Below are 27,812 nucleotides of genomic sequence, written 5' to 3'. Positions count from 1 at the left end.
ATAAAAAAATCATCTAAACATAGCCTATAAATATTTAACGAGACTAAATACATGCTCATTTGTTAAATTGTTAGATAAATAGTCTAGTAAATACACAGAGAACAAAAACACGACGACAACAAGTGTTTATCGGCCTACATAAGCCTTAGAGCAAGCTGGCTTTGAATTTGATGAATCATTACCCTGCTAGGTGAGGCTGATTTCTGTGGGGCAGCAGAGATGCATTCTGAGAGGGAAGGGCCCAGCCAGCAGCAACACCCACACGACGGACGCCTGGGCGAAGTCGCTCAAAGAGGAAGTAAAGCCAGTCAAACGTGAAAACTACATTGCTTAGTGGAGGCTACTTTAATGTTAATTAAGCCTATATTTATTAAAAAAGTCATACTTCAATCGAAAGATTATTCAGCAATGTTACTCTCGAACGGAATATTCCCTAAGTGTACAGAGTAAACTTTGAACTCAATCCTTTTTGATCATTGCCTCCTCCTCCACCACCACCACGGTTGCACAGGTGAATAGCTTGTTTTGGCAACAGAGTAACCTACTGGATTTTACTCGTCGCGCTTTGTCAAGCTGAAATCAAGACTTCACCAAAAATGAAATGAGGTAAGTCTTAGACAAAAGTAGTGTTAGACTACTATGTTGGTCGTATGTCTTTTGAGTATTTAGCATTTCAGTACCTTTGCGCGTCAATACGTTCAATGTAGGGTATTGCCTCAGAAGATTTACGGCGACGATGATGAGCGTGCATTGTTTATATCAGAGTAATTACTCGGCTATTTCATTCGGTGAATTAAAGACATGTAGCTTAGCCTACTATACTATAATCGTCTTCTGACCTCGCTGTCCTGCTTTCTTCAACATGTATCAACATGCGCGCTCAACCAGTCTCTGCTTCTTCTTCTGCTTGCAGGTGGTGTCGGTCTAGTAGCCTACGTGAGCATATATGTGTTTTTAGCCTTTTGTGTTGATTTCATCTAAATAGAATCTCTTACTATTGGTTTCTCATGTACGTTATGTCATATCCCTTATAATGAATTATGGATAATACAGAGGAGTAGGGGAAAATACTTCAAGACTAAATTTACGGTGAGCTATGAATCACAAGAAGCTTGTTTATGGTTGGTTTATGCAGAATACCTTTGAAATAAACTTTATAGGTGTGACAGAACATTTGTTTTCATTTTATGTCAACTATCTCATGGATAAAGAGCTTCAATTTCAGAACTCTCTCTCAATCTTTCTTTCTCTCTTTCCCTCTGTCTCTCCTGCATCAGGTAAAAACCACATGTTGGTGGAGGAGACTGCGGTATGCTGATGTGTGCCTGATGTGTGTCTGTCAGGATGAGTGTAACAGATGACGAAAGGTCATCCCACCAAGATGAGGAAGCGACCTTCCTTCTACAAATCTATCCTCGACTGTCCCTCGAAAATTCTCCGTGCTGCACCCTCAATATCCCCAAGTCAACTACCACCGCTACCGTCGTCCAGAACGCCAGAGCCACCCTTGGCCTGGACACGTCCAAGCCCTATGTGCTGGTGGAGGTGAGAGACTGTGGCGGGGAGGAGTGGATCCTGCAGCCTAGTGACCTTCCAGTGCAGAGGCTCCTGCTGTGGCCGAGGAAGGCCCAGGAGCAGCACCCTCAGAGTGAGGGCTACTTCTTTGTGCTGCAGGAGCGCCAATGTGATGGCTCCAACCCGTACGACCACCTGGCCTCGGTGTGTGCGGAGAGGGAAGCCCGGGGACTCCTGAGCCGCGGCTTCCTCCCTCCGCAGCAGGAGGACTGCGATGACCTCTGCAACCTGCCCGTCCTGACCGAGACGAGCATCCTGGACACCCTGCGCTACCGCTTCCACAAGGAGATTATCTACACGTACGCCAGCAACATCCTCATCGCCATAAACCCCTTCAAGTTCCTGCCCATCTACAACCCCAAGTACGTCAAGATGTACGAGAACCAGCATCTGGGCAAGCAGCCGCCGCATGTGTTTGCCATTGCGGACTCTGCCTTTCATACCATGCTGAAGAAAGGCGTCAACCAGTCTGTCATCATCTCGGGCGAGAGCGGCTCGGGGAAGACGCAGAGCACCAACTTCCTCATCCACTGCTTGACTGCTCTGAGCCAGAAGGGCTACACCAGCGGAGTGGAGAGGACCATCCTGGGGGCAGGGCCCGTCCTGGAGGTATGTCATCTGTTGCCAGGTTGGCCAGGTGGAGTTTAATGGTTTTCAAGAGTGATTTTACACTCTGACCGTGGAAGTATGAGGTCAGAGGAATGTATGTGGAGAAAGAGTGAGAGAGTACTCTTTTGTCAGCTGTTGTATAAAAGCTTACGACATTAAAGGGGAATGCCGACGATTTGTCACATAGTTATCTGGGTTGCTGCAGCCAGCAGCTAAAGCAGCCAGGCAGCTACAGCGCTACACTCTGGGGGCATGTTCATGAGCCCCCATGTTCATACCCCTCAGAGTGTAGGGCTGTAGCTGCCTGGCTACCTTAGCTGTTGGCTGCAGCAACTCAAGCTGGGTAAAACCCGGGGGGGGGTGGGGGGGGGGGGGGTGATTCAGTGAGAATCTTAGCTAGTTAATGTAGTTAATGACTGACACAAAATGACTGAAAAGGGTTCTTCAACCTTTTACCCAAAGAGCCCTGTTGTGTTCAGGCCCAAATGCTTCTGTGTCAGATTATCTGTGTCTGAGGGGTTAGGTTGTCCTATTGCTTTTGTCTGGATCACCTTATGCTTGTCATGGTCCAGGGGTTTACTGAGGGAAGTCATTATGGGTCAAAAAATGTCAGGACCCAAAGGTTCTGGCTCATAAATCAAGAGCATGTTAGATTGTTGGTAGATTCAGCATCTTACAGGCTTTTGCTTTGATCACTTATCTATTAGCTTTAGTATGATTTTTCAGTCTCAGTGTTACTGCTGGTTAAGAAGTGTTTAAGAGGTTCGAGAAGTGGTAATGTTGATGAACAGGAAATGGTTAAACCACTAGATATCAGATAGCATTACGTTTGTCATTTCACCCTTGATGAAGACAGATCCTTCCTTCTAGATGAATCCAACACTACACTTTTTGGAGTAAACAAAAAATATAAATATTCCTAGTGGTCATGAAAGGTTTGCTTTCACACAATATGGGCACGGTTTGACAGATTATTGATTGCTAATTACCAGATTGGTGTGCAATCCTCTTACCCTGCCCTCATAAAGTAGTGAGCCCCATGCACACTGTGCAGTGACAGTCCAAGCATTGTGTATTGTGTCCCAGTCAGAGTCCCATGGACAGGATTTCTACAGCCATAAGGAAGCTTTGTGCCTCTAATCACATGGTCAGGGGCACTTCCCATATGGTTTCCGCTCTGAAAGCACAGAAGCACCGCTAAAAGGTCTGACGCCTAAACACATGACAAATATAGGCTGCATGAGCGAAACTGGGTGCCGACATTTGGCAATACTGTGCCTTCGCTGCAGAGACACGGCGATGTGTTGAGCCTGCTCTTCCTCTTACAGTGCAGACAGGGTGAATCACTCCCAAAGGCCTTGATATCTTATCTCACTCAAGTTTCAAAGGGAACCCATATTCTATTGTGCTACATTTTAAACTGTGCAGCTTTATGTACATACAGTCGCTGTTTGTGCAGGGGTGTAATATTACAACTGTATTGATGTGCTGGTAAATGGTTTGCTAGCTTAATAGTTTCGTTTTCACTTATCTTAGAAATTCTGTCTAAGTAAAAGTAGTTTTAGTTTTAGTAGGGTTTTGGATAATGTATTCACTACTTCAACAGATATTTGTGAGAATTGACACCTGTTGCTAACCCTACTATAGAAGTCTAGCCCACTCACTCTGTAAAGGGAAACAGCCAAAAAACAAAGACCACAACAAGAAACAAACCCAGCAATCTTGTCTGCTACAGCCAGCCACCATTTTTCCAAACAGTCTTTTTTGTCTCTGAACAGGTTCAACAAGTTCCTGTTGATTTCCCCTAAAAGCCTTTTTCTTTGTGCTAATCTGGTAGCTCTCTGCTTGTGACCTATTCTTGTGGATGTCAGAAGGACTTGAAGCAAGACCCGCCATAATCAGATAAACCAGGACCAAGCCTCCTGGCCCTTCCACATTTCCAGAAACAGGGCCTTTTTATAAATTAGTGCTATTAGAAAACATATGTCCAGACCATATTAATGTATGAAAAGATAATAATAATAATACATTAGTTTAGTGTATAAGTGTTATAGTGCTTTGCCCATTATTATAATAGTTTTTAAGCCTTTATTTGGAGTCACCCTATTTAGATGCTTCCTGTCTGCAATGTGTGGTGATTGACTCTAGTACTTTAGTCAGCTGGGTTTCACTGGGCAGTACAGACAAGTTCCATTGTTCTACTAAACACACAACTGGGGGGATTTACCATTTTGAGGTCTTGTCTTGACCATGCAGTAGCAGCCTTACCCAGTGAATGGAGAATTTAATGCATTGTTCTTCAGGAAGTCTGAGGTATATTTGGCACTTTGCATTCTTTCTGTATACTCTGAATTGAGCCAAAACATCCACTGTTTCATCATAGGGAAAGCTCTTAAGTCTTCTGACAGTGGCTAAAGCTGCCAGTAGATTTTTATGGTCAGTGCTGTTTTTTATTCACTGTACTCTATTTCTGTTTTAACACCAAAATTAGGTGAACCTATTCATCAGCTGAATAATTAATTCAGCCCGTCAGTTCTTTATCCTAAACACTTTTGTAAAAATGTGAAATATGAATAGGGGTTTATATACTTTATTGGCTCGGTTTGAAAATATAATATTGAAGTTGGTAAGAGATGCCGAAAGGTCAACATGACAGAACTAAAACTCTTAAGCAGTTTTCCTGAGATGCTGTGTCTCTGGTCGCAGCTCTAGTTTCAGGTGTTCAATCTTAACAAAATGAAAACCCTGGAGGCCTTGATCACCTCTCCTAAGAAAGACGCTGATGGCCTCTGATTGACTGTGTCAGTGGGTTGGGTTGGTTATTGGGGGTTGGGGTTGGGGGTGGAGGTGAATGTTGCTGGCTGTGTGTGGAAAGGTACAGGGCGTTGGCCTCAGCAGCAGCAGAGGCGGCTGCTGCAGAATACCAGAGAAAGCTGAGGAACAGGAGCGAGCTGAGACAGGCTCCTCCTGGTCACCTGACGGACCTGCCTGCCTTCAACACACAGCCTAGTTTCCATTGGACACGTCTCACAGCCATATCAGTGTTCTTCCTTGGTTCCTTATCGTGTCCTCTCTCTATCTCTTTCTCTCTCTCTCTCTCTCTCTCTCTCTCTCTCTCTCTCTCTCTCTCTCTCTCTCTCTGTCTTTCTCTTTCTCCCACACATATGGTCCTCCCTCATACAGAAAGCTGATTTTAACGACTGCACCTGAATAAGTGCTTCAAAAATGCAAGATAGAAATCCATGTGTTTGAAGTCAGTAGGATGGGGGAGGGTGGGGTGAGGTGGGAGGGGCACACTCTTCCCCTGCAGCCAAAGTCCAGGCATGCGCAGCACTGCCTGAGAGGATCTGCGCTCGTTTAGTACTACACTTAGTTTGAGCTTGTGACAGGAATGGCAACTCCTGATTAGACATAAACTATTGTCTGCCAAAGGCTGCTCTGGTCTACTGCGTGTCTTGTTCTCCATAATGACTCGGTTTGGTATTGAATGATGTAATGATGATCACACCTTTAGAAGACACCTCTTATTCACAAACATTCAGACACCGGAACTCAGCGAAAAGCTGTCTGCTGAAAAGTGTCAAAAATCCCAGGCCTTCAATGCTGAGCCACGCTAGCTTGAGAGGTGTTTCTGTTGTGTTGACAAGTGCAATCATGACCCATGAAGCAGTCAATACCAGCAGTTAAATATTTAACCACAACCATTTGGTCTAAATGTGTCATTGTCTGTGATCAAGGCAAGGTCTCTATTTACTCTATGCTTCATGATAGTATTTTTGTGTTCTTTACACACTGTTAACAGCATTAAACAGTGCGATACTTTGTGTGATTGGATGTAAGATAACATCCATACTCTCATATGAACACATTGCCTGCGTTGCATCTGCGTTGATTTTCATCAGGCAGCTCTAGTTTGTAACAGCCATGTTAACGGGTTACAGCCATGCAGCCATGTTAAAGGGTTACACCCATTTTAACGGGTTACACCCATGATAACGGGTTACAGCCATGTTAACGGGTTACAGCTGTCACAGTGCCTCTGCCATCCACATCTTAGGCACGGTGCTGCAATCTCGACCCAGCTAGAGAATAGAGAGTACCCCTATTTTATATGTGATGTGATAGGGTGTGCAGCTATTACAGTCCATAATACTGTATGTGTCAGATTTAGTACAATGTTTTACGCAGGAATATGGCTCCCTGATAGGTGACGTGTCTTGGCTCTTTATAACAGAATCCAGCATGGTTCTGTAAGGGGGGAAGGAGAAGGGCAGAGAGATAGACCACTGTAGGTGTACTGTAGGTATCATTCTCAAGTATCTGTCTACCTCATGCCATGTTACGCAAGGCAGTGAGTTGGGGTTGACTCTGGAATTCCTGGTGCCTGATTTATTTTAACTGTCCAGGTTTCCACAGGATCGAAAAGCATATAAGAGCTCTCTCATATGGACTTCAACATATCATTCAACACAGTGGTCATCTGCTCTGGAGAATATAGCTGGGGAGTTTCAAAGACGTTTAATTTTCAGTTCACATTTTTGTGTTTCACAAGACTGAAACCAAATGTTCACATCCTTATTATGGCTGAAACAGTACATGTAACTATTTTGAAATGTACATGCAGCAAAAGCACCAAAAAAGGACAGATATACTTACAGTGCACAAACATAAACATGACAGCTTAGTATAAAAGACATTTAATCCAACCCATACTCCAGAGCAGTTTACTTTTCATTGGTTTCACTGGCCAGTGAGTTGCACTTTCTTAAAGCAAGTTTTTATCTTTTCTGTGTTCACCAGCTGAACAATAATATTTATCCCCACCCATTTAGACGAAGGCTAAATGTGTTTGCCATGCAGCTATTCAAGGAATGTCACTCTTTCTCTTCCTGTGTCTGGAAATCATAAATAATTGTGCATTCTTTCCCTCGTTCTTTCCAAACAGGCTTTTGGGAACGCAAAGACAGCTCATAACAACAACTCCAGTCGCTTCGGGAAGTTCATCCAAGTGAACTACTCAGAGAGCGGAGTTGTAAGAGGGTAAGATTTCAGTGCACACCCGGTCTATTCTTTCCTCTATCTCCAGTGTATTCCTGACAGATGGTTGACAGTAACAGGCCAAAGTAGCCAAGAGAAGGAAACAGAAATGTCTGTTATTTACCTGTTCTCTTTTGTACAAAAACCAGCCCCACAGAAATAGCTCTAAGCTATTAGATTGAAGCTATTGCATAATTGCCCACTTGTGCATCTTCACAAATAGGTGGCATACCCATTTTAAAAATAGGCTAGGTGAACTAAAGTCTGTCTTCATGGTTTATTAAATTAAAATGATCTTAATTGTTATTCCTATGCAGGGCAGTCGTTGAAAAGTACTTGCTGGAGAAATGCCGCCTGGTGTCAAGGGAAAAGAGTGAAAGGTACACGCCCTGCATCTCACTGCTTACACACACTGTAGAGTGTACTCGTCTGCCTCTTATAGTTTCTATCCATTTGTTGGGATGAGATAGAATCTTCCAGAATAGGTCTTACAGAATAATCCTGCGAAGTCATAAAACATAGCCCAATTGTTGTTAGTCAGTGAGTGAATGCTAATGGAAACATCAGTGGCTCAAGAGCATGTTTCCATTCCATCTTTCCTCCAGGAACTACCATGTCTTTTACTATCTGTTGCTTGGAACCACAGGAGAGGAGCAAAAAGAATTCAAGCTGTTGCAACCTGAAGATTACCTCTACCTCAAACAGGTTTGGAGGTTTCACATGATAACAATGTCAATGGTAGAAATGGATTTTGAGTCAGAAATACCTCTTTGCTTTTTTGAAGATGGACAACACCTCACATTGATTTGTTGGTACATGTAAATCCACCTGTTCTGTTTGTTTGTTTGGTATGATTAAGCTTGTTTATTGGATTGCTTTATCTCGCTGGCTGTCTAGTTTATAGCCATTGCTATGCACCTCACGTGGACTTCTCTCATCTCATCACTGTGACACAGGAAAACTTTCAGTCGGAGGATAAAGCAGAAAACAAACATGAGTTTAAGAGACTTCAGCAGGCCATGGAGATGGTGGGATTTCTACCAGCCACAAAAAAACAGTAGGTTGCCCCTGACAAAGAAAACAAAATGAAACAAACAAAAATAAGGACTTAACATGGCAGCTATTCAGTCCAATGAGCATTCTTCCCAAATTCTTAAAAATAGTTTTTGTAGGATATGCACACAAAAGGGGGTGTGCCTCTTTTTCTTATAAAACTGTTTTCAGGGATGTTCCCGCAGCTCTGATGACAGACTGCTTGCTTTCCCCACAAGCAGTTCCTGTAACCACCCTAGAATTCCTTCTTTTGTTGCCTCTGTGAATGGCAGGTTGGGACTTGTCAATCCTAAAAAGAAAAGAATGCTATAAGAATTTCATAAACCTCCAGGGTGCCTTCCGCATGTGTGCTAGATTTGTCTCTGTAGATCAGCTCAGTACTATTTCACAACCCTTATTGCACCCGCCAGACATTTGTCTGATTAATGATGCCTATGAATACGATTTTATGGAATTATGAATTATGCAATGTGATGCTTTATGTCCGGTACAGGATATTCTCCGTCCTTTCGGCCATCCTGTACCTGGGCAATGTGACGTATGAGCCAGCGGGGGATGGAGAGGGCCTGCGGGTGGGCCCACCTCACGTCCTGGCCACCCTGTCTGACCTGCTGAAGGTAGTGACACAGTACCGTGCTGCCGTTTGTATACGGCAGTTTCAGTTTATATGTCTTTCTGTATTTCTAAGGAGTTCATTGTTAAGACGAACCACAGTTGAGTGGTTCTTCAAATAATAATTATCTGAAACTGTTATAAAAAAAAAACTGTCAAATTAAACTAAGATGAAAAACAAAAATTGAAACAAAATGTGAACTGTATGGCACTGGGCAACCCGTCATGCACAGGTGATGTTCTATAATGTGGTTTAAGGTGAAAAGGGAACTCCTGGTGGAGGCGCTCACCAAGAGGAAAGCGATGACTGCCAATGACACACTAATCCTTCCCTACAGCCTCAGCGAGGTAGGTAACAGTGCCACAGTGCCACCATTGCAGTCAGGGAAGGGGATGAGAAAGCTAAATGCTGTGTTTTATAGTGTTTGATACAGAGGGGAAAAACCCTTGGGCACTAATTTAAATGACGGCCAAAGTACAAAGTTAGTCAGTGAGCAAAGTGTATCGTACATAAAAGAAAGTTATTGTGTGGTCTATGGGGCCATTGAGTTGACCTACTGATGTGTGTGCTTAGGATATTGCTCATGGTATTAAAGTAGCAAATAGATTTAGCTAGTTACAAAATTAGCTTTAGTTAGACTTAAGACTGTTACATGTCTTTTCATTCAAGATAATTTTATGGCACCTCTGCTAAATTACATCTACTTAATACTTCAAGATCAAAATAAATGTTCTGGTGACTGTGTAGAACAGGAAGTCACTCAGCTATGTAGCTTTCCAAAAAGTATGGGGGATATAATTGCTGATCAAAATTGAATCCTCCATAAAGAGTAAGAGCTGATGCTGTCAGCCAGGAGATGTAGGTCACCAACCTGTGTGATGCATAGGTACACATTTCTGTGCCTAAATGTTCAACAATAAAAGATTAATGCTTTATGTTGGTGTGAGGGATGTAGGATGTGATGAGGCATTTTGGTGCAGGTCATTGTGCAGTAATTTGATCTATTTAAAGTATTTACAGAACCAACATGTTTTTGAGCATTTGTGCAATTATTATATAAGGGCTGTGATGTAATGATTAGGCCTAGGGCATTGTCACTATAATTTGTGTACAGCATTGTGCAATATTTTGGCGTAGGGCATTCACACAATAATCTGTGTAGGGCATTGTGCAATACTTTTGTGTACTGTGTTCTGTGTTAGTACTGAGGATGGTGCCTGGTATGTTTATATATGTTTAATGTAGTTTGATTGATTGTAACATTAGTTGACTATTGATTGTAACGTTAGTCAGCTACACATGTTGCATAGGATACCTTTGTTCTCTCGAGATGTTGAATAGGATACCTCTGTTCTCTCGAAGACAAATTTCTCTTAACGGAGACAATAAAGGCTAACCTAACCTAACCTAACCTAACCTAACCTAAAACTGACCATTTCAAAACATGGGAACTTCAGTACTCAGCATCCCCATTTTTGATTAATCCAAGTGTTCTGCAAATACTTTGTCATTTCCCCTGTCAGGCTGTGACGGCGCGTGACTCCATGGCCAAGTCCCTGTACGGCTCCCTGTTTGACTGGATCGTCCTGCGCATCAATCATGCACTGCTCAACAAAAAGGATGTGGAGGTATCCATCCAGGTTAGGAGCTTAGTGTGTTCAGTTTAGCGGAATTTATTTGATGGGTTTGTTATGACATGCCATAATTCTCTGTATTGTCTTGTCCATTTTCTTTGTCACAGTGTTTGTCCATAGGTGTGCTGGACATCTTTGGATTTGAACATTTCACAGTCAACAGCTTTGAGCAGTTCTGCATTAACTATGCCAACGAGCAGCTTCAGTACTACTGCAACCAGTACATCTTCACACTGGAACAGGTGAGCGCACGGTCTGGCACGGTCTAAGCTTTGACAGATCTGCTGAGACAGCCATTTTAAAAGAACACAGAGTTTGTTTCCCCTGCCTCAAGCAGCCATGCTCTTTTCTATTGTCTTACAGGCCGAGTATCAGGCCGAGGGCATCACATGGGACAACATTGACTACACTGACAACATCGGCTGCATCCACCTCATTAGCAAGAAGCCCACTGGACTCTTCCACTTGCTGGATGAGGAGAGCAAGTATGGCCATCTATATGACCCATTTACACTCTTATCCTGCTGGTGTGTGTTGGTGGTGGTGTGTGTGTGTGTGTGTTCGTGTCTGTGTTTGTAACGTGTGTGTGTGTGTGTGCATGTGTGTGTCTGTGTGTGTGTGTGTTGTGTGCGTGTGTGTGTGTTTGTGCGTGTGTGTGTGTGTGCATGCGTGTGTGTGTGTGTGTGTGTGCATACATGAGTGCTTGTGTGTGTGTGTGTGTTGAGCTGATTTTGTTGTGCTCTTGCTGTAGCTTCCCCCATGCCACAGACAACACACTTTTGGCCAAGTTGAAGCAGCAGCATCGGGGGAACCCCTCATTTGTGCCCACTCCAGTGCTGGAGCCAGCCTTCATCATCAAGCACTATGCTGGCAATGTGAAATATCAGATCCAGGTACATGATACAGTATGATTCAGTGGTGTGGGTCTTCTCTTAATCTAGTAATGAAGTTATTAATCATGTAATTAATTTACTACTTCAGTGTAGATGTAGTAATTAAGTTATTAATCATGTAATTAAGTTGCAGATTGTAAAATGTTCATATGTCCTTGCACTCTGATTATTGATAATAACAATTACAACACATTGCATTTATTGCACTTTATCAAGGCACCCAAAGCACTACAGTGATGGGGGAATGTCACTAACCACCACCAACATGTAGTACCTCCCTGGGTGATGCATGGCAGCCATTATGTGCCAGAACACTCACTGGCTGCTGGCTGCAAATGCTGTGCTGAAACATTTGATGTTGATGAATGGAATCTCCTCTGAAATATTTCATTAATTGACACAAACTACCAAATCAACCTTTTTAGCTCTTAGTGCTAACTATTGAGTGGTCTACTCCTCTTCATGCACACCCTCAGGACTTCCGTGAGAAGAACACTGACCACATGCGGCCAGATATCGTGGCGCTGTTGCGCAGTAGCGAGCGAAGCTTCCTGCGGCAGCTGATCGGCGCAGACCCTGTGGCCGTGTTCCGCTGGGGCATCCTCAGGGCCACCATACGCAGCCTGGCAGCCTTCAACCAAGCTGGCCGACGCTGGGAAACAAAGAACCCAGGTACCGGCCAGAGTCTGGGTGAAGGGAATGAGTAGCCTTAGAGGATGGGCTTTGTCTCAAACCCACATTACCAAAAAGATTTGTGGTTGATAATGATTTGTTGCTATGGGTTGGTGTGATGCACACAGCCCAGAATGTATGTATGCTCGGCATGGAGGGCTGTTGAAGATTGTGTCATTCATGTCACATTTTTCAACAGGCAATTCCTAGCCGTGCGACAGGGTTGGTTTGTTCACAGTGGTGTTAGTTCTGCTTTTGTATATTCTCGTTTATGACTATGAAGCAACACAAAATTGCATCAACCGAAATGCTTTCCAGACTGACATTGTTCAATATTTTTATGATCATGAGCTGTAGCAGAGGTGGGGGAGACTTGTGACATTCTGTTTAGAAGAGAGTTGTTGTTTGACTCGTTCTGCTTGTCTGTGTGTCGCGCAGCTATGTGTCGGCGGTACACGCGCCAGTCACTGGGTGAAAAGCGGAGGAGCTCGCACCTGGAGAGGATGATGAGGTGAGGTGACTAAGTCCCGCCCACCTACACGTTTAGCATGACATCATCTCCCCCTCCTGCTAAGATTTTATTTTCACCTACAAGCATCATTGTGGGTTGTGCATCTGAGCTGTTTAAGTAGGACACAAAGGCCTGCAGCCTTGCTTGATACCACTGGAAAGATACTATAACTATCTGCATAATGTCTCAAATGTTACTATGTTACATTCCAAAAGTAAATCCTAGATGACAGGTGAATGGCATAAAAGTTTGTTTTATTTGTTTATGTTAGAGAGCCGGTAGAGCGTAACATTGAACTATGACCCCTCTTTTTCCCCCTGTAATGTCCAGCCAAAGCTCTATAATCGATTTCTCCTTCGATCGCTCGGAGGAGCTTCCCCTAGAGGTGTTTGAGGACATTTTTGCTACGTTTGAGAATAAGAAGTGAGTTGACTTGCCCAACACATTCACTTGAACCAGCCAGTGAGAGCTGTTGACTACTTCTTTCTCTCTTTTCTGCCTCAGTGACTAAAAATGTGGTATGGTGTGTGTGTGTGTGTGTGTATTTGAGGTGTATTTATTAACATCAAACATCAAAATCCCTTTTCACAACAGTATTAACATGTTGGGCACAAGGAATTGCATGAGTTATGGGTCTACACTGATATACAGTTTATACCAGTGGTTCTTAAACTTTTCACAATGAGTACCACCCACAAAAACAATTGGCTCTCCAAGTACCACCATTATGACCGGCATTAAAATACAGGTGCGTATAGGCCAATTCAACTACATATTTTACATTGTACATACTGTTTTGCGTTGTCAAATCTTTATGAAAAGAACCCTTGGAGACTTCCTGAGTACCACTAGCGAGAGTTCGCATACCACCAGTAGTACCCGTACCACAGTTTGAGAACCACTGGTTTATACAAATCATATGTGTATGAATATATATTCATTCAAGCCCCACATATATATATATATATGTAGGTATAGATAGTTAGTTAGTTAGTTAGTTAGTTAGTTCATCCCGAGGGAAATGTTAGCCATCCTGAGAGAAAATTTAGATATGGATAATTATATATTGAGCCTTTGATTGTTCAACATATGAACAATCAGTATAATTGACTTTCAGGGAATGTGATTTTTGTTTTCTCTGGAATCCTGTGGAATAACCTGTCTAACCTGTCCTTGATTGCCTTGATGGTCTCCTCTGGTGTTGCACTGTGTTTATGGTGTACTCTAACCACTCCTCTCCTCTGTGGTGTCTTCTAATACTGTCCTCTGTGGTCTGGGGTGAATCAGGGTCTTGCATGACCAAATCCAACACTCAGTTAGGCTGCTGGAGCAGGGTGGGGCAGCTCCAGCTAAGCTACATCAGTCCACTGTGTCTCTGAGGAAGCCTTGCCGCCTCTCTCTGTGAGTCCAGAGCATCCCCCTCAACCCCCAACCCACTGCATGGCTTTGTATACAAATTCACAACATCTACCACATGAAATTTGATCTGTGCTTCCCAATGCTCTGCATTTCATGTGATTGTATGTAAGCATGTAATGTCATTAGTATGTTTTATGTAAGAAAATTCCAGTCTTAATTGTCAGAGTATTGCTACACTGTTTTGTGATTTGTCATCATTGTTTCTAAAAACATCTACAGGAAGAACAGAGTATCTAAACACAACAAACAGATCATCCCAAAGGTAAACATGTAGGCTATTGTTTTAGCACATCATACCAAAGCTAAACATGTAAGCCAGTGGTTCTCAAACTTTTTCTGTCATTCCCCACTTTGGAGGTGGGGAATTTTCAAGGCCCACCTGACCCAATTAACTCTGTAAAATGGTAATGTTAAAATATTTTTTTTTTTGCATTTTGGTTCCACGTTGCATTTCATGTCTCGGTCCGCCAGATTAGATGCTATTTTTAGTTCATATGTTGGTCTGTTTATGACTCCTATGTTTGTGTGTGGCTATTTTGTTTTGAATCTATAATTTTCCTTTTCAAAAAAGAAAGGCATTATTATAGATCCTCCTGTTCATCGCGCCCCATCTGACATGTCTCTATTTCCCACTAGTGAGGCCCGCCCCACAGTTTGAGAACTACTGATGTAGGCTATTGTTTTAGAAGAGAAAAAGACTCTAACTCAACCTGTTAATGTTCATGCTACTGGACCTAGGGAAGAAGGTTGTAAAACCTGAAAATCTCTCTCTCTCTTTCTTTCTATACAGAACCTCGTTGACTCCAAGTCTCTTAAGTACATTGTGGGTCTGACGCTTCATAATCACGTCAGCAGGTCACTGCTCCACCTACACAAGAAGAAAAAGCCCCCAAGTATCAGTGCACAGTTTCAGGTAGAATGTCCTCTGGCTGCTCGCATGCATCTCGTGTTCTATCTCTGTACAGCAGGTACCATCACACTGGTGTGACAAGAATGTTGGAAAAATGAACATTCTAAAGGATGTCTGGGTTTATCAGATTTAATATGGCATTTAAGAACCTTAAAATGTTGTGGAACAGAATCGAATGTTCAAAACTCCCCCGCTGCATTGTGCACTTCACCACTGATTACCTTCTGAGAGCATCCCAAGGAGATAATTGGTCACTGGGACCACTGATCTGATGCTTTTGATGTTTTGTGTTGCCCTAATAGGATGCTAATGAAAAAAATCAATGAGGCTTATGCTGTACTCTCTGCTGTCCTGTCTCCACTTAATCTCCACAGTCGTCTCTGAGCAAGCTGCTGGAGACCCTGAAAAAGGCGGAACCCTTCTTTGTGCGTTGCATCCGCTCCAATGCGCAGAAGGTAAACAGACTGTACAATGCATACATTGCTGTATAGTGTGAGATGGCTGCTTGTTAAGCTGTTGTGGCAGTGTTATAGGTCTGCCTCATTTTTATGTTTGTCCAGTAGTTAACTTGTATGTCTCCTAATATTTGCTGTCAGCTGGAGATGCAGTTTGATGAGGCTCTGGTGTTACGGCAACTCAGGTACACAGGGATGCTGGAGACTGTTCGCATCAGGAGGTCGGGCTACGGGGCAAAGTATACTTTTAAGGTACATAAGGATGTCTGAGGCCTTCTGAAGGTGCTGTCTTTTGATTCTGAAGACAGACTGGACTGACACTAATAATCACCTGAACACGATGGATAATCGTGTGATTTCTTTGTCTGTTCAGGAATTCATTGATCAGTTTCAAGTGCTACTGCCAAAGAAAGTGGAATCACCAAAAGAGGACATTGCAAACCTCCTTCAAAATCTAAGTTTGAAAGAGACTAACTATCAGATTGGGAAAACAAAGGTAAATGTCATTGAATCAGTTGTGTACTAGCAAAGCTATGATAATTTAGTGTCTTACATCATACTATAACATAAACTGTTTGAGTTGTAACCTTGAGTGTCCGTAACAAATCTTAACTCTTAAAATAAGCAGTGAGTTTGTTTAGTCCATTATCTTGATGACATTATGAATTTCAAACGACACACACTTTTACATTTCTAGTACTATAGTTGCTCATAACATGGCCGCATTACCACATTGATCGGGCATCAACTTCCGCTGCCCGAATGCCATGATCCCTTATAATTACCAGCAGTCTGCTGCCTAAATGCTATGATCCCTTATCTGCTGCCCGAATGCTATGATCCCTTACTTATAGCCTGCTGCCCAACTGCTATGATCCCTTACTTATAGCCTGCTGCCCAACTGCTATGATCCCTTACTTATAGTCTGCTGCCCAAATGCTATGATCCCTTACTTATAGTCTGCTGCTCCGTTCCTCATGCTGCATGTCTGCTCCCCTAGGTGTTCCTGCAGGAGGTGGAACATCTGAGACTTCAGGAGAAACGGCATGAGAGAGTGAAGAAGAGCGTCATCACGCTACAGCGCTGGTTCCGTGCCTGCTTAACTCGTAAGCAGTACCTCAACAAGAGAGATGCCGCCATTGCTATACAGGTATCTTTTTTTTATTTTTGCTCCACTATAGTTATCTATAGTTAAAAAATAATGACCCATCGTTATGGTTATAGTTATTGTTATAGTTATTGTTCTTGGTGTGAACGGCTCTTAAGACCATGACATAAAAGTTCTCAGAGGTCTAGTCCTTTCTAAAACATTAATAGTAAACTAAAATATCAAAATAACCAATAAAAACAGTTAGAGTCAATTCATAAATATAGATAAGCGAGGGAATCCATCAGGCTGAGGCCGGTCCAGTTGGAGGATGGATTTAAGCTCTTTTCGTTTGTCTCCAGTGCTCCTGGAGGAGCTTCAGTGAGCAGAGGCGCTGGAAGGCAGCCAGTCTGATCCAGATGATGTGGCGCGACTCCCACCAGCGGGCCGAGTACCTGCGCCGCCGCGAGAGCTTCAAGAAGATGCAGAAGCTGGCCTTCCGCAGGAGGTAGCCCTCAAAACCTCAACTCACTGCCGTGACCACGCCGGTACGACCATGTTGAATAGAGTTCTGATTGGTGCTCTTTACTGTTTGATAGGCCCTTGTCCGAGGAAGGCAAGGAAGGGGAAGAGGAAAACAAAGTGACCAAGCCAGCAGCTTCAGGTAACGACCAAGGGAAGCCAAAGAAGCCGCTTCCACCTCTGCCCGAATCGGAGAACGCTGGGAGTCGGGCGCAAAACCTCAATGGAGAGGACGAGGAGCCAGGAGGAGAGCCGCTGGACAGAGCCAAGAAGTACGATTCGGACGAGCCGTACAGCACCTCGTCCCTGCAGCGCTACACCAAGAGCGCCATGAAGGAGAAGGCCGAGAAGTGGAGGGAGCGCAGGAGCGATGAGGGAAGCAGTCCAGAGGGCAAACGACCCCAGAACCTGAAGATACAGAGTTTACAGTGAGTTTTTCAGTGTTTTGGGAAGGTGGTTGTTAATCAAAAATCAATTATGTCTAGCTGCATTGCTGCATGGGCCTTGAAAATCATTTCTCTCGAGTGGCTCCTTTGTGTTCCATGCCTCTCTGCATCTGCATTCTGGATGTTTTATAACACACAGGGATCATAGCATTTGTCTTTTTGTTTAATGTCATCCATCACCCACACCAGGTCTCGAGGAAAGTCCATCTCTCTGGATAATGTGTCAAAAATCAGTTCCTCAGAGTCCGACAGCTCAGGCTCTCCTGCGGAGGTACTGTATCACGTTACAATAAACACATTGGCTTTCTGCTGAGAGAAATCTCAATTTCTACACTTCTGCCATGGTCTTAAGAGTATTCACAGCAATTTACTGTAAGAGTTGGACACACATTTTGTTAGTGTATTTAGCAGTTGTTAGTTGTTGGTATACTGTACCCATTCTATCATTATATTGTGTCCTTGTGTGTGTGTGTGTGTGCGTGTGCGTGTGCGTGTGCGTGTGCGTGTGCGTGTGTGTGCGTGCGTGTGCGCACAGGAAAATGCTCAGGAAAGATATTGTTCAGTATTGTGAAGCATGTGAAGTACCCAGTCTGAAAGCAGGAAATGCTTGCCATGAGTACTATTAGCCCCTCAGCATACAGTATATATTCAAATGGGCTGGACTTTACGTGTATCTGGATTACAAAGTTTAAAAGGGGAGAATCAGGCTTCTGTAGGCTATGAAATTGACAACACAAGTGGCAGTTGGATGTCTTGAGAGAACGTCTCTCTTTCACTCCGTTCGATGACAAGGGGGTAAGTCATCATAAGTGTCTGTTGTGCTTCTCGAACTTCTACCGGTTGAAAAACCCCCCCCCCCCCCCCCCCCCATAGGTAAACTTGAGCCACAAACGTCCGAAACACAAGCGCCGTCTCGCCCAAGCCCGCAGTGGGCTGGTGTTTAAGAGCAGTGACAAGAGGGAAGTGGACTATTGGAGCTTCCCGCTGCCGCCCATCAGCCCCGCGGTGCCCAATCGCGCCAGTCTTGGCGACGTGCTCCACTACCCCAGGGTGAAGGTACCCGCGTGACAAGAACCCTCCTGCACGCTCGAAAAGAAAAAAAAAACACTCTCATGCATGCGGATGCGGTGACCTCATGATAGCAGGGCTATGAAAAGCAAAGCTGAAGTTTGCATGGTTCAGCATCGCCATCAAGGGAAGCCAGCTGTGCTGTCTTTCGCCAGACTGTCTCTTTGAGCTGACATTTACAGCGGCACAGTGATCTCATATCATGCCTGGTTTCTAACCTTTTTTGTCGCAAAAGAAGATAACCCTGCAGATAGCTTTTCTGTGTGTTTTTTGTTGAACATTTTAGCAGTAGTAAAGAGTCAGTGATTCAAACTTAAGGGTCATTGAATAGTTTCTGTATGAGACATAGTAAAACTAAACTTGTTAAAATTGTGTTCCAGGATCTGTGAGTCCTTCACACACACACAAATAATGTTTATAACACACTAACATTTACCCAATTAAGCCTATAGTATGGATGGGAAGTTAACAGTTGCCACTGGTGTGAAATACACAATCAGTGAAGAACAACTTTCTGTAAATTGTAACTTCAAATACTAACACTTTGGCCTTTTGAAATCAACTGCTTTCAAATCAATCAAATGAAATTGGTCAGTTTTGTGTGTAACACTCCAGAGGAGGTTAGAAATTAAGCAGGTCATAAAAAGGTCAAAGTAGGAGTTGTGCATGTTAAAGTTCTTTTGGTGGTGACGTGAAACTGGGGAGGACAGCAGCATTGTGGTTTTGTGACACTTACGGTGCAGGTGGTGTTTGCTTGTTTATGTTTATGTTTATGCTCTGTTGGTGATGGGTGCAGAGAACTGCTGTGATTACTGGACTGGAGTCATAACTGGGTTTATTGCTAACACTGTGTAACTCTAGCTGGGGAGACATTCGGTGCTCTTGTGACTCCGTCATCTTTTTTGTCTAATCTACAACAATGCCCTTAGATTATTAATGGTGATCTTTGTCTAATCTACAACAATGCCCTTAGATTATTAATGGTGATCTTTCTCTCTTGAAACAGGTGCTAGTTGTGGTAATTGAGAGTGTTTGTAAAAGGCTGGATTGTTTCCTAATGGTGTTTTTGTCTCCTGCAGTTCCAGTTAGCTTCAGAGGCGGACGGATCCAATAACACTAGAAGAGCTAGTGACAGCAGCAACCCCTCCCAGCCACCCACCCCAGAGAGGTACAGTCTCACAGTCCAGTACATCATTAAACTTTCTCCGAAACTGTAATGTGTTATAAGATGTAGTGTCGTACATTACATATGGCCCTCTGCTTATGTACTTCAGAGTTGGATTCTTTAGTAAGTTCCGGAAAAAGCGGGCTCAGACACCAGAGGATGGGAAAGTCACTATGGCCAAGACTCTAGCAGAAAGGGAAGAAGGTAATCTGTTCACCTCGCCACTGCACGACTTCCCTGATCTCTCATAGTCCCATAGTATCTCACATAGTTAATGAGTTCATATCTTATATTCTTCCTTCGATCTGTTCTCAGCCCTCGTCAAAAATGATAAATATATTCCAATATTTTAAGTATATTCTCTCTCTACCCCTAATGTTTATGTACTTCATTTACTCTGGTTTGAGCAGCTACCTTGTTTCTTTACACCTAACCCTAACACAGACCTCTCCTGCTTCTGCTTTCAATCCTACAGCTGGCTTCTCTCCGTACTCCTCTCACTCCAGTCAGCACTCAGGACAGGTCAGTCGTGTCAAACGGAACCGCACCATCAAAATTAGCCGAGCCACGCGGGTCCAAGAGCAGTGGAATGCCTCCCTGGACCGTGAGATCACCGACAGCAATGAGCTACGCTGCCTGGATGAGTTCCTGGGCAACCAGGTCGGAGTTCTGTCTCAACACTGCTCTGATTGTACAGTTCAGACTGTAAACTTGATATCATATATTAGTGTATGAGTTTAAACAGTCCTATGATGGATATTTCCCCTCGCTGCCCTCTCCAAATGCAGATGAATGATCTTCGCACCCGAGAGAAAGAGCTGTCAGAAACTGAGCGCATCTTCCTCATGGCCACGAACCACTTCAGAGAGCAGATCAAGAGCATGTACTCTGTGTCGGTGAGCAAACCATGCCAGTATTCAATGCAACATGTAAAAAGCTTCATATATCTCTCTTAGCCATTTGTTTTATCAGATGACTACAGAATGGATTACCTAATTATTCTGATTAAGTCAATTAATTCAATTACCGGTATTATCCTATTTAAGTAAATTAAATAAAATTAGGTAAACTTTTATCATAATTGTTGACATAAATACAGGGGAATAAAATGTGTTCCTTGAGGACATAGAACGAAACAGAAACCAGATAAAAAAATATTTTAAAAGTAGAAGGTAGTGTCAGTAAAATGTCATACACAGAGGCAGTTCAATGTGCTTTACATGGAAATCGAAGGAAGAAGACCAAAGGAAGTACAAAGGAAATAAGATATGATTAAGTAAAAATGTAGAGAATATAGACAGAACAAGTTAGGACTTAACTGTTTTACTAGCATTTTTTATGTATTGCCAAAACATTTCAATTATAGTTGTGGAGTTCATGCCTATCCTCTCTGTCTCTGACTGGACAGAAACCCCAGATTGGTTACAAAGGTCTGATGAAAGGGTATGAGAGCAGAGTGTCCAGTCTGGCTGGATCAAAGAAGTCAGAGATCCAGCTGGTGGTCAATTTGTTTCAGTCGGTTCTGGATGGATTTATCCGAGGAGAGATCAAAAAGGAGGTTGCTGACCCGGTTCAGGTAATTTAAAAAGCTTCATAAACATATTGAAATATGTTTTTAAGTGTTAAAAAATATATTTGTGGGCCAATATTTACATATATTTCAAAAATATACTGTGAAAATATATTTCATATATATATATTTTTTTTTTATGGATTTTTTGGGCCAATTTCAAATAAAAATAGATTTCAAATATGTATATTTTTTTGTGTATGGGGATGAGTGAAGTTTGTGGTTTCATTGATTACCCTTTGTGCATTTCAGTTCAACAAGAAGTTAAAGCAAAAACAGAAAAAAGACAAATGCGTAAGTAAAACATTACAAACACACACACACACACACACACACACGCACAACCATGCCTAGCGCACGCTTTGACACTGTATGTCTGTAGATGGAGAGCCCACTGGATCACCTGTTCAGCACTTACCAGGTGACCATCATGCAGACCTGTGACCTGTGTGGCTCCTACATCTGGGGCATGGAGAAGGCCTGCATGTGCGGCTGTGAGTACCTAGCATTCTGCTGTGCTGCTGGTTTGGGTGTTGGCTAAATGGTGACTCTGAAGTTCACTTCATATTCCCCATGACTTCTTTCAGCTTGTAAAATGGTGTGCCATAAAAAATGCCTCAGCAAGATAATCACAGATTGCTCAAAGCTCACCTCGATGAAGGTAAGTCATATGCTTAAAGTTATCAGTAATTCAAAGGTGACAGTGAATATGAATGGTGTATTTTAACCATACAGTAATCACATGAAATGTAATATGTAATGATCACATGAAAAGTAATATGTTATAAAAATGTAATGCCATATAAACTGTGATGTAATATAAATTTGTTCTTGAGCTGTTGAATTCTTACACATTTTTGAACCATTGAATTCTTAATTGTGATGTGAAATTAGTATAAGTATATAAACTCTTTTGATCCCGTGAGGGAAATTTATTAAATGATGGCGAAATAAACAACAGCTACAGCCTCTGCTCAAGAGATCTGACACATTATCTACTGTCTGTTCTCTTGGTGGAACAGAATGTGAATAAGCCGGGCACGCTGCATTTCGGCGTGCACATCTGTGTCCTGACCAACAAGGCCACACCGGTGCCCATGGTCATAGAGATGCTGCTGCAGCATGTGGAGATGAACGGCTTGTACACAGAGGGCATCTACCGCAAGTCTGGCTCTGCCTGTCGAGGACGGGAGCTGCACCAGATACTGGAGACTGGTGAGAGGCTCACAAAAGCCTTGGAGACTGTCCTTAACCTCTTTGTGTTGCATAGAGAAATGCATTTAGTGCTTCTTCTCACTAAAGCAAAGAAATGTTCTTACCACCTTTTGAGGAAATGTTTTTATAGGAAACAACTTTATCTTCTTCATTTTGATGTTACATTGTCTTGTGAAGGACAGAACACATCTGTTGCGTCTTTTCTGCCTCGCTTGCTAGTTTATCATTTTGTATAGTTTTATAAAGTTTTATCGCTCCATTGGACCAGAAAGCTCTTTCCGGTCAACCAGACCAAGGACCATTAGATATTTTGCCAGCCTCCACATTACTTCAACAACACTGGTCTTTTTTAGATCCCAAATCTGCCATTCTGGAGAACTATCCCATCCACACCATCACAGGCTTGATTAAAAGGTGGCTGCGGGAGTTACCTGAACCACTCATGACGTACAACCTGTACAATGACTTTCTACATGCTGCGGGTGAGTCTTCACCTGAAAGCTCAATATTTTCACATCCACATTACCCACATTAACATTTTGGTTGCAAATGTATGATATTAAACAGAGCTATATGGAATAAACGTATGTGTGGACATGTATCTTTTAGGGGTTTTTTTAGACATGAGAAAAGGGAACAGATAAGTGTTAAAAGAGTGAACTCCTGGTAACACAGGATATTTTGTCACATGTGTTGATATCTATAAGGAAATTATTAAATCATTAAGTCATGCAAACGTATCTCCCACACAGAGCTGCCCGACAAGCCAGACCAGTTACATGCCATGTATCGAACGATAGAGGAACTTCCCCCTTCACACTATAACACCCTTGAGCGGCTTGTCTTCCACCTTGTCAGGTGAGGTCAGATTCATGTGGTTGATGTGTATACTATGGTCAAGTGCTCTTAACTCACCTTAAACCTGTTGTGGGCCGACACAAAATAGGTGGTTGTTACTGTTCTAATCAATCTAATCAATGTCTTTTCATCAGGGTGGCCCGAGGGGAAGAGCACAATCGAATGTCCACTAATTCCCTGGCCATCGTTTTTGCACCTTGCATTCTCCGCAGCCCCAACTCTACGGATCCGTTTCTCAGCATGAAGGATGTGGGCAAGACCACCATGTAAGCTCCGTTACAGCAACCTTCACCATCTGCTGGCCACCTGCAGCTGTCCACTGATAAGACTCTGCAAAACACTGCTTACGAGCTGAGGTCTTATGTAAGGGATAAATTATTGTCCGCCGGTAATTATCAGAAAATAAGTCACAACAGGGAGAACAGAACCCCGACGCGCAGCGGAAGGGTTTTGCTTTGACCTGAAGGGACTTATTTTCTGATAATTACCAGCGGACAATACATTGTCCCGCTTATTACACTGCTACTTGCCAAAACGAGAAAAGAAACTTAACACAATGGGTTTTTAAAATAAAACTTGACAGTTTCAGGTGTTGCGTGGCAACGTCTTACTAGCTTACTTTCCCTTTCAATGAAATTCCATTGCAATAAGCGAACGGACGTCTTGCGGAAGGATATGAAAGACGTTAATGAACCCGTTGCCATAGACAGCGGTGATTATATACTTTGCTGGTGATTATATAGATTTAACATAGGTCTGAACGTTGGGAAGGCCCATTCATGTGAATGGAACTTTCTGCAGCACTCTGAAGAGCTGTGTAATAAGCAGGACTGAACACATGAAAACCAGTTTGAATGCACTGTATGTTTAACATCCGTCCATACATGCAGACTGATGCCATGGGCTCCTGACGTTTCTCTGTTTCATACAGGTGTGTGGAGATTCTGATAAGCGAGCAGGTGAGGAGGTACAATGAGAAAATGCAGGAGATCCAGCAGCTGGAGTACGCAGAGGCTCTGGCCATGAACCAGCTCAAGCTCAAGCGACAGAACACGGTAAGCACACAGCGCCTAACAGACACAGCAGCTCAAAGGTCACACTACGCCCATCACACTACCTACTTTAGCACACAAGTCTGTTGACAAGGGCCTTGATAGCTTATTGATTTTAGTCAGTAATGCCTTACCACTTACCAGTGCTTTAAATATATGAATTTTAGGTAATTGGTTATTTTACTTACTCTGATCAATTGCTTTCAGGTCAATGAGAAAGCTAAATGTGAATCGGATGTAATATCTATGGATTTTGAGAACGTCTTGATTGAGAGGATCAAGTCAATCAAGCAAGAGAAGTAAGTGAAGGAATTAATACAGCACCATTCTGTCATTCAACAGCCGCATTTTCTGGGGTTTACACTTTCATTCTGCTTTCTATCACAGGGATGACCTGACGTGCAGGCTGCCTGATTTAGATGAGGGCCAATCCGATGACAACCTGGACTCAGAGTCATCCATTAGCACAGATAGCCTGCTGGAGGACAGAGGATTTAGCTTGGACTCAGAAGGTCAGTAGAAAGGTAATTTCCCTAGTCTTCTGTTCTAGCCCCTTATTCATCTGATTGGTTTTGAAGAGTTTTTTTTATATATATATGTATGTCTTAAGTCCATCTAAAGCTAGTTTAATAACTAGGCAAAATTAATTTGCTAATATAACACCATGGGCAATACCTTAACCACTAAAACTGATGAATCACAATTCCTGCTATTTAAATTATCCCAAAGCCAGGCTAATTGTTAAAGACTTCCCATTTCATGTGCTCCAGGAAAGATGACCCCATGCCCAAACAAACAGCAGGTGATGAAATCGAACCGGAGGGCTGGAACTCAGTCTCTATACATTTTGCCAGACCAGGATGTCGGTACTGGTCTGCCCTCCCCATGTAGTCCTAGGCGTCAAGGACCAAGCTCGAAAACCACACTGCGCTTCTCAGACCTCGACATTCCTTACATAGATGATGATATATAGGACAGTCTTCCAGACCTAAGGACAGACACTGAAAACACTAACTGTGTGTACAATTATCAAAACTCCTCAAGTTTTTGGAATAGTCCTCTGTTCATGGCATGGAGTCGAGACCAGATAATCATTGTTGTCACTGTAATGGCGTCCCTGGTGAATGCTGCCTCACTTTCAGCACTTTTGTTGTTGCTCTCTTGTCTTACATGACCATGATGATCACTCTAGATTTTGAGCTGGCAAATTTCTTTTCAAGAGAAGTGATGGAGCAATATCCAAGATCTTTTGTGAAAAGGATGAAGAGGTGAAAGGTGAAAGCCTCTGACTGTTGCAAACATTAACATTTTAGGGGGAGCCCATAAACCTAAACCAACCTCATGAAGACCAGAGTGGCCACATGAATAGGATGAATAATAAGTTGTCAACTGTGTTTGGCTTTTCTCGTGGAATAGACTGCATACAAAAAGAGGTTTTGAATTATTTGCATTGTACACTGATTGTGTGGTAACAGTGGACTGGATAAACAGCCCACTGTAAATACTGTAGCATGAACACCACAGAAGTCAGCCTCTGTTCCTGTGTCATGTTAAGATCTTTTTTTAGAAATACATGTTCCTACAAGATAATTTGCCCAGGAAAGTAATATTAAATTGTGTAGATATACATAACATACATCTATAATGTTTTTTTGTATTATGGTATATATTGTACCTATATTATCTGGTGTGTGTCTATGTGTGACTGATGTTAATTTCCAGTTCCAGGTAAACAGCATGTCACTCACTGATATTTGATACTCAACCATTCATGAATATATGATTTGCTATGAATCATTGAAAATTATTCATTCAGTGAATAATTTTGTTACCCAATTTGCCAATTTTCATCAGGACATGTTTTTTATTTGATATTAAAACAAGTTGATGTTGAAAGGTATGATATTGTAATGTCATTTTCACTCTGTATGCACACTATACTGCTGTGTGTGTGTGTGTGTCTCTGTGTCTCTGTGTGTGTATGCATGGACGGGTTATGGCCCTCTGAGCACAGACGCACCCCCCCCCCCCCAACCCGTGGTATATGCTTGGGGCCCTGTTATGGCATATTGCATAACGTAACCTATGTTATTTGACTGAGGAGCCCCTTTCAGAAATCAGGGGTGAATAACATCACCCGTGTTATATGATTGAGGGGCCCTTTTATGACATCACACATAGCATTACTTGTGTTATTTGACTGATGATCCCCATTCAGATATCAGAGGTGAATAACATAACCTGTGTTATATGGTTGAAGGGCTCTATTAAGACATACTGTATCACATAACATAAGCATGTTATTTTGAGAGTCCCCATTCAGATATCAGGGGTGGAGAATCTAGTAGCGACTTAACACAGAGGCTTGGGTCCCTGGGCCTGTTCAGTAATCCATCCCTGTGTGTGTGTGTGAGAGAAAGAGTGTGTTTGGTGTGAGTCAGGGTTTTAGCAAGCTTGTTTTTCTTCAGCTGGCACATGTAATTTCTGAAAGCTGTTTTTCAGTGTTTGGTTTCAAGACCATATACAAAACGATTCCACAAAGCTGCAAGAGAAGAGAAGGTAATGAACAAGAGTCAACATTTCATCTGCTGGTTGTTGATCTGTAATCTGTATCTGTGATCTGCAAAACAACGTAAAGACTCAAAGCAAAGGCACCCACTATTTGGTCTTGAACAAATTTGCATTTACATGTATTAATTGAGCTGACATTTGTATCCAAAGCCACTTACAGAGGTCAAGCTACATCTCAAAAGGAGGCTTTAGGGTGACAATACTAATCTTACCAAACACCACAAAATATCACAAGCAAATATTCGGTAAGCTTTGATAGATTGCTATACCAGTACTTTAGGTATTCTATCTAAAATGAGCCAATATACATAATGAAAACATGCTGAATGTGTTAACGCCAAAAATATGCTAGGCCTACACATCCACATAGGCAGAAATACCTGTGATGCTGTATTTCAGAAAGCAGTCATACTTATAAGTCTGGCCAGAGACCAGATTAACACAGATAAATTGACCACAAAGTCCTCTTTAAGTAAGGTTGTTGTTGTTTGCCTCAAATAAATAAGATAATAAATAGATAAAGCCCATTGACAAAAGACAAAATTTGGCTATACTTGCTGAATATAACACCAACAAGCTAATATACTGTTTGCCTGTTTTATTCAAACCTGTCTCCCTGTGAATCACACAATAATTAACCAATTAATTTTCAAATAATTTAATCTAAATATCCTGAATTCACATTTTGCAATAGGCCTACACTAAGTATAGAATATGGACAGAGAATAAGGAGAACATGATAGGATAGGATGTAATTGGGATATAAAAATATATTGATAAAACTGTTCATGATCATAATATGGAATTAAAAATGAGTTTGCATAGCTGTCAAATGAGCAATGAAATGTAATGAATAAATGTGACGAAAATTACCTTC

The 27,812-nt window shown here is 42.5% G+C and overlaps 1 protein-coding gene across 4 annotated transcripts; it reads left to right on the top strand.

The window, feature by feature from the left end:
• Nucleotides 1-158: 158 nt before the first annotated feature.
• On the top strand, nucleotides 159-26,264 carry LOC143133813 (myosin IXb). 4 transcript variants are annotated; one of them, XM_076293693.1, is made up of 42 exons: nucleotides 159-606; nucleotides 1,278-2,184; nucleotides 7,130-7,224; nucleotides 7,539-7,601; nucleotides 7,827-7,926; nucleotides 8,178-8,278; nucleotides 8,768-8,891; nucleotides 9,145-9,234; nucleotides 10,411-10,527; nucleotides 10,629-10,763; nucleotides 10,885-11,006; nucleotides 11,273-11,414; nucleotides 11,891-12,086; nucleotides 12,525-12,597; nucleotides 12,928-13,020; nucleotides 13,885-13,998; nucleotides 14,236-14,278; nucleotides 14,807-14,929; nucleotides 15,301-15,381; nucleotides 15,523-15,633; nucleotides 15,755-15,877; nucleotides 16,382-16,531; nucleotides 16,831-16,976; nucleotides 17,068-17,418; nucleotides 17,626-17,707; nucleotides 18,310-18,492; nucleotides 19,584-19,672; nucleotides 19,779-19,873; nucleotides 20,145-20,329; nucleotides 20,458-20,565; nucleotides 21,078-21,245; nucleotides 21,492-21,533; nucleotides 21,622-21,733; nucleotides 21,827-21,900; nucleotides 22,262-22,454; nucleotides 22,808-22,936; nucleotides 23,207-23,312; nucleotides 23,447-23,578; nucleotides 24,244-24,367; nucleotides 24,572-24,663; nucleotides 24,752-24,876; nucleotides 25,135-26,264. In XM_076293693.1, the coding sequence occupies exons 2-42, from the start codon at nucleotides 1,345-1,347 to the stop codon at nucleotides 25,335-25,337; spliced, it is 5,775 nt and encodes a 1,924-aa protein (XP_076149808.1). In that variant the 5' UTR covers nucleotides 159-606; nucleotides 1,278-1,344; the 3' UTR covers nucleotides 25,338-26,264. The 4 variants fall into 4 exon arrangements, with proteins under 4 accessions (XP_076149808.1, XP_076149811.1, XP_076149809.1 ...); XM_076293696.1 differs by having other exon boundaries at nucleotides 24,752-24,888; nucleotides 25,135-25,262; XM_076293694.1 differs by lacking the exon at nucleotides 13,885-13,998 and having other exon boundaries at nucleotides 161-606.
• The last annotated feature ends 1,548 nt before the right edge of the window (nucleotides 26,265-27,812 follow it).

Source organism: Alosa pseudoharengus, unplaced genomic scaffold (assembly GCF_046254945.1).
Source record: "Alosa pseudoharengus isolate Yale_2024_CS ecotype anadromous, Long Island Sound unplaced genomic scaffold, YU_APseudo_1.1 YU_APseudo_1.1_scf_2, whole genome shotgun sequence".
NCBI lineage: Eukaryota > Metazoa > Chordata > Actinopteri > Clupeiformes > Clupeidae > Alosa > Alosa pseudoharengus.
Note: the sequence above shows the minus strand (reverse complement) of the source record. Positions and strands in the feature narration are given on the sequence as shown.

Bases quoted from the DNA above. Each gene is read 5' to 3' on its own strand.
- LOC143133813 (XM_076293693.1), top strand. From the start codon at position 1,345: ATGAGTGTAACAGATGACGAAAGGTCATCCCACCAAGATGAGGAAGCG. The intron at 21,734-21,826 runs GTGAGTACCTAG...GACTTCTTTCAG, and splicing joins GAAGGCCTGCATGTGCGGCT to CTTGTAAAATGGTGTGCCAT. The intron at 21,901-22,261 runs GTAAGTCATATG...TTGGTGGAACAG, and splicing joins CAAAGCTCACCTCGATGAAG to AATGTGAATAAGCCGGGCAC.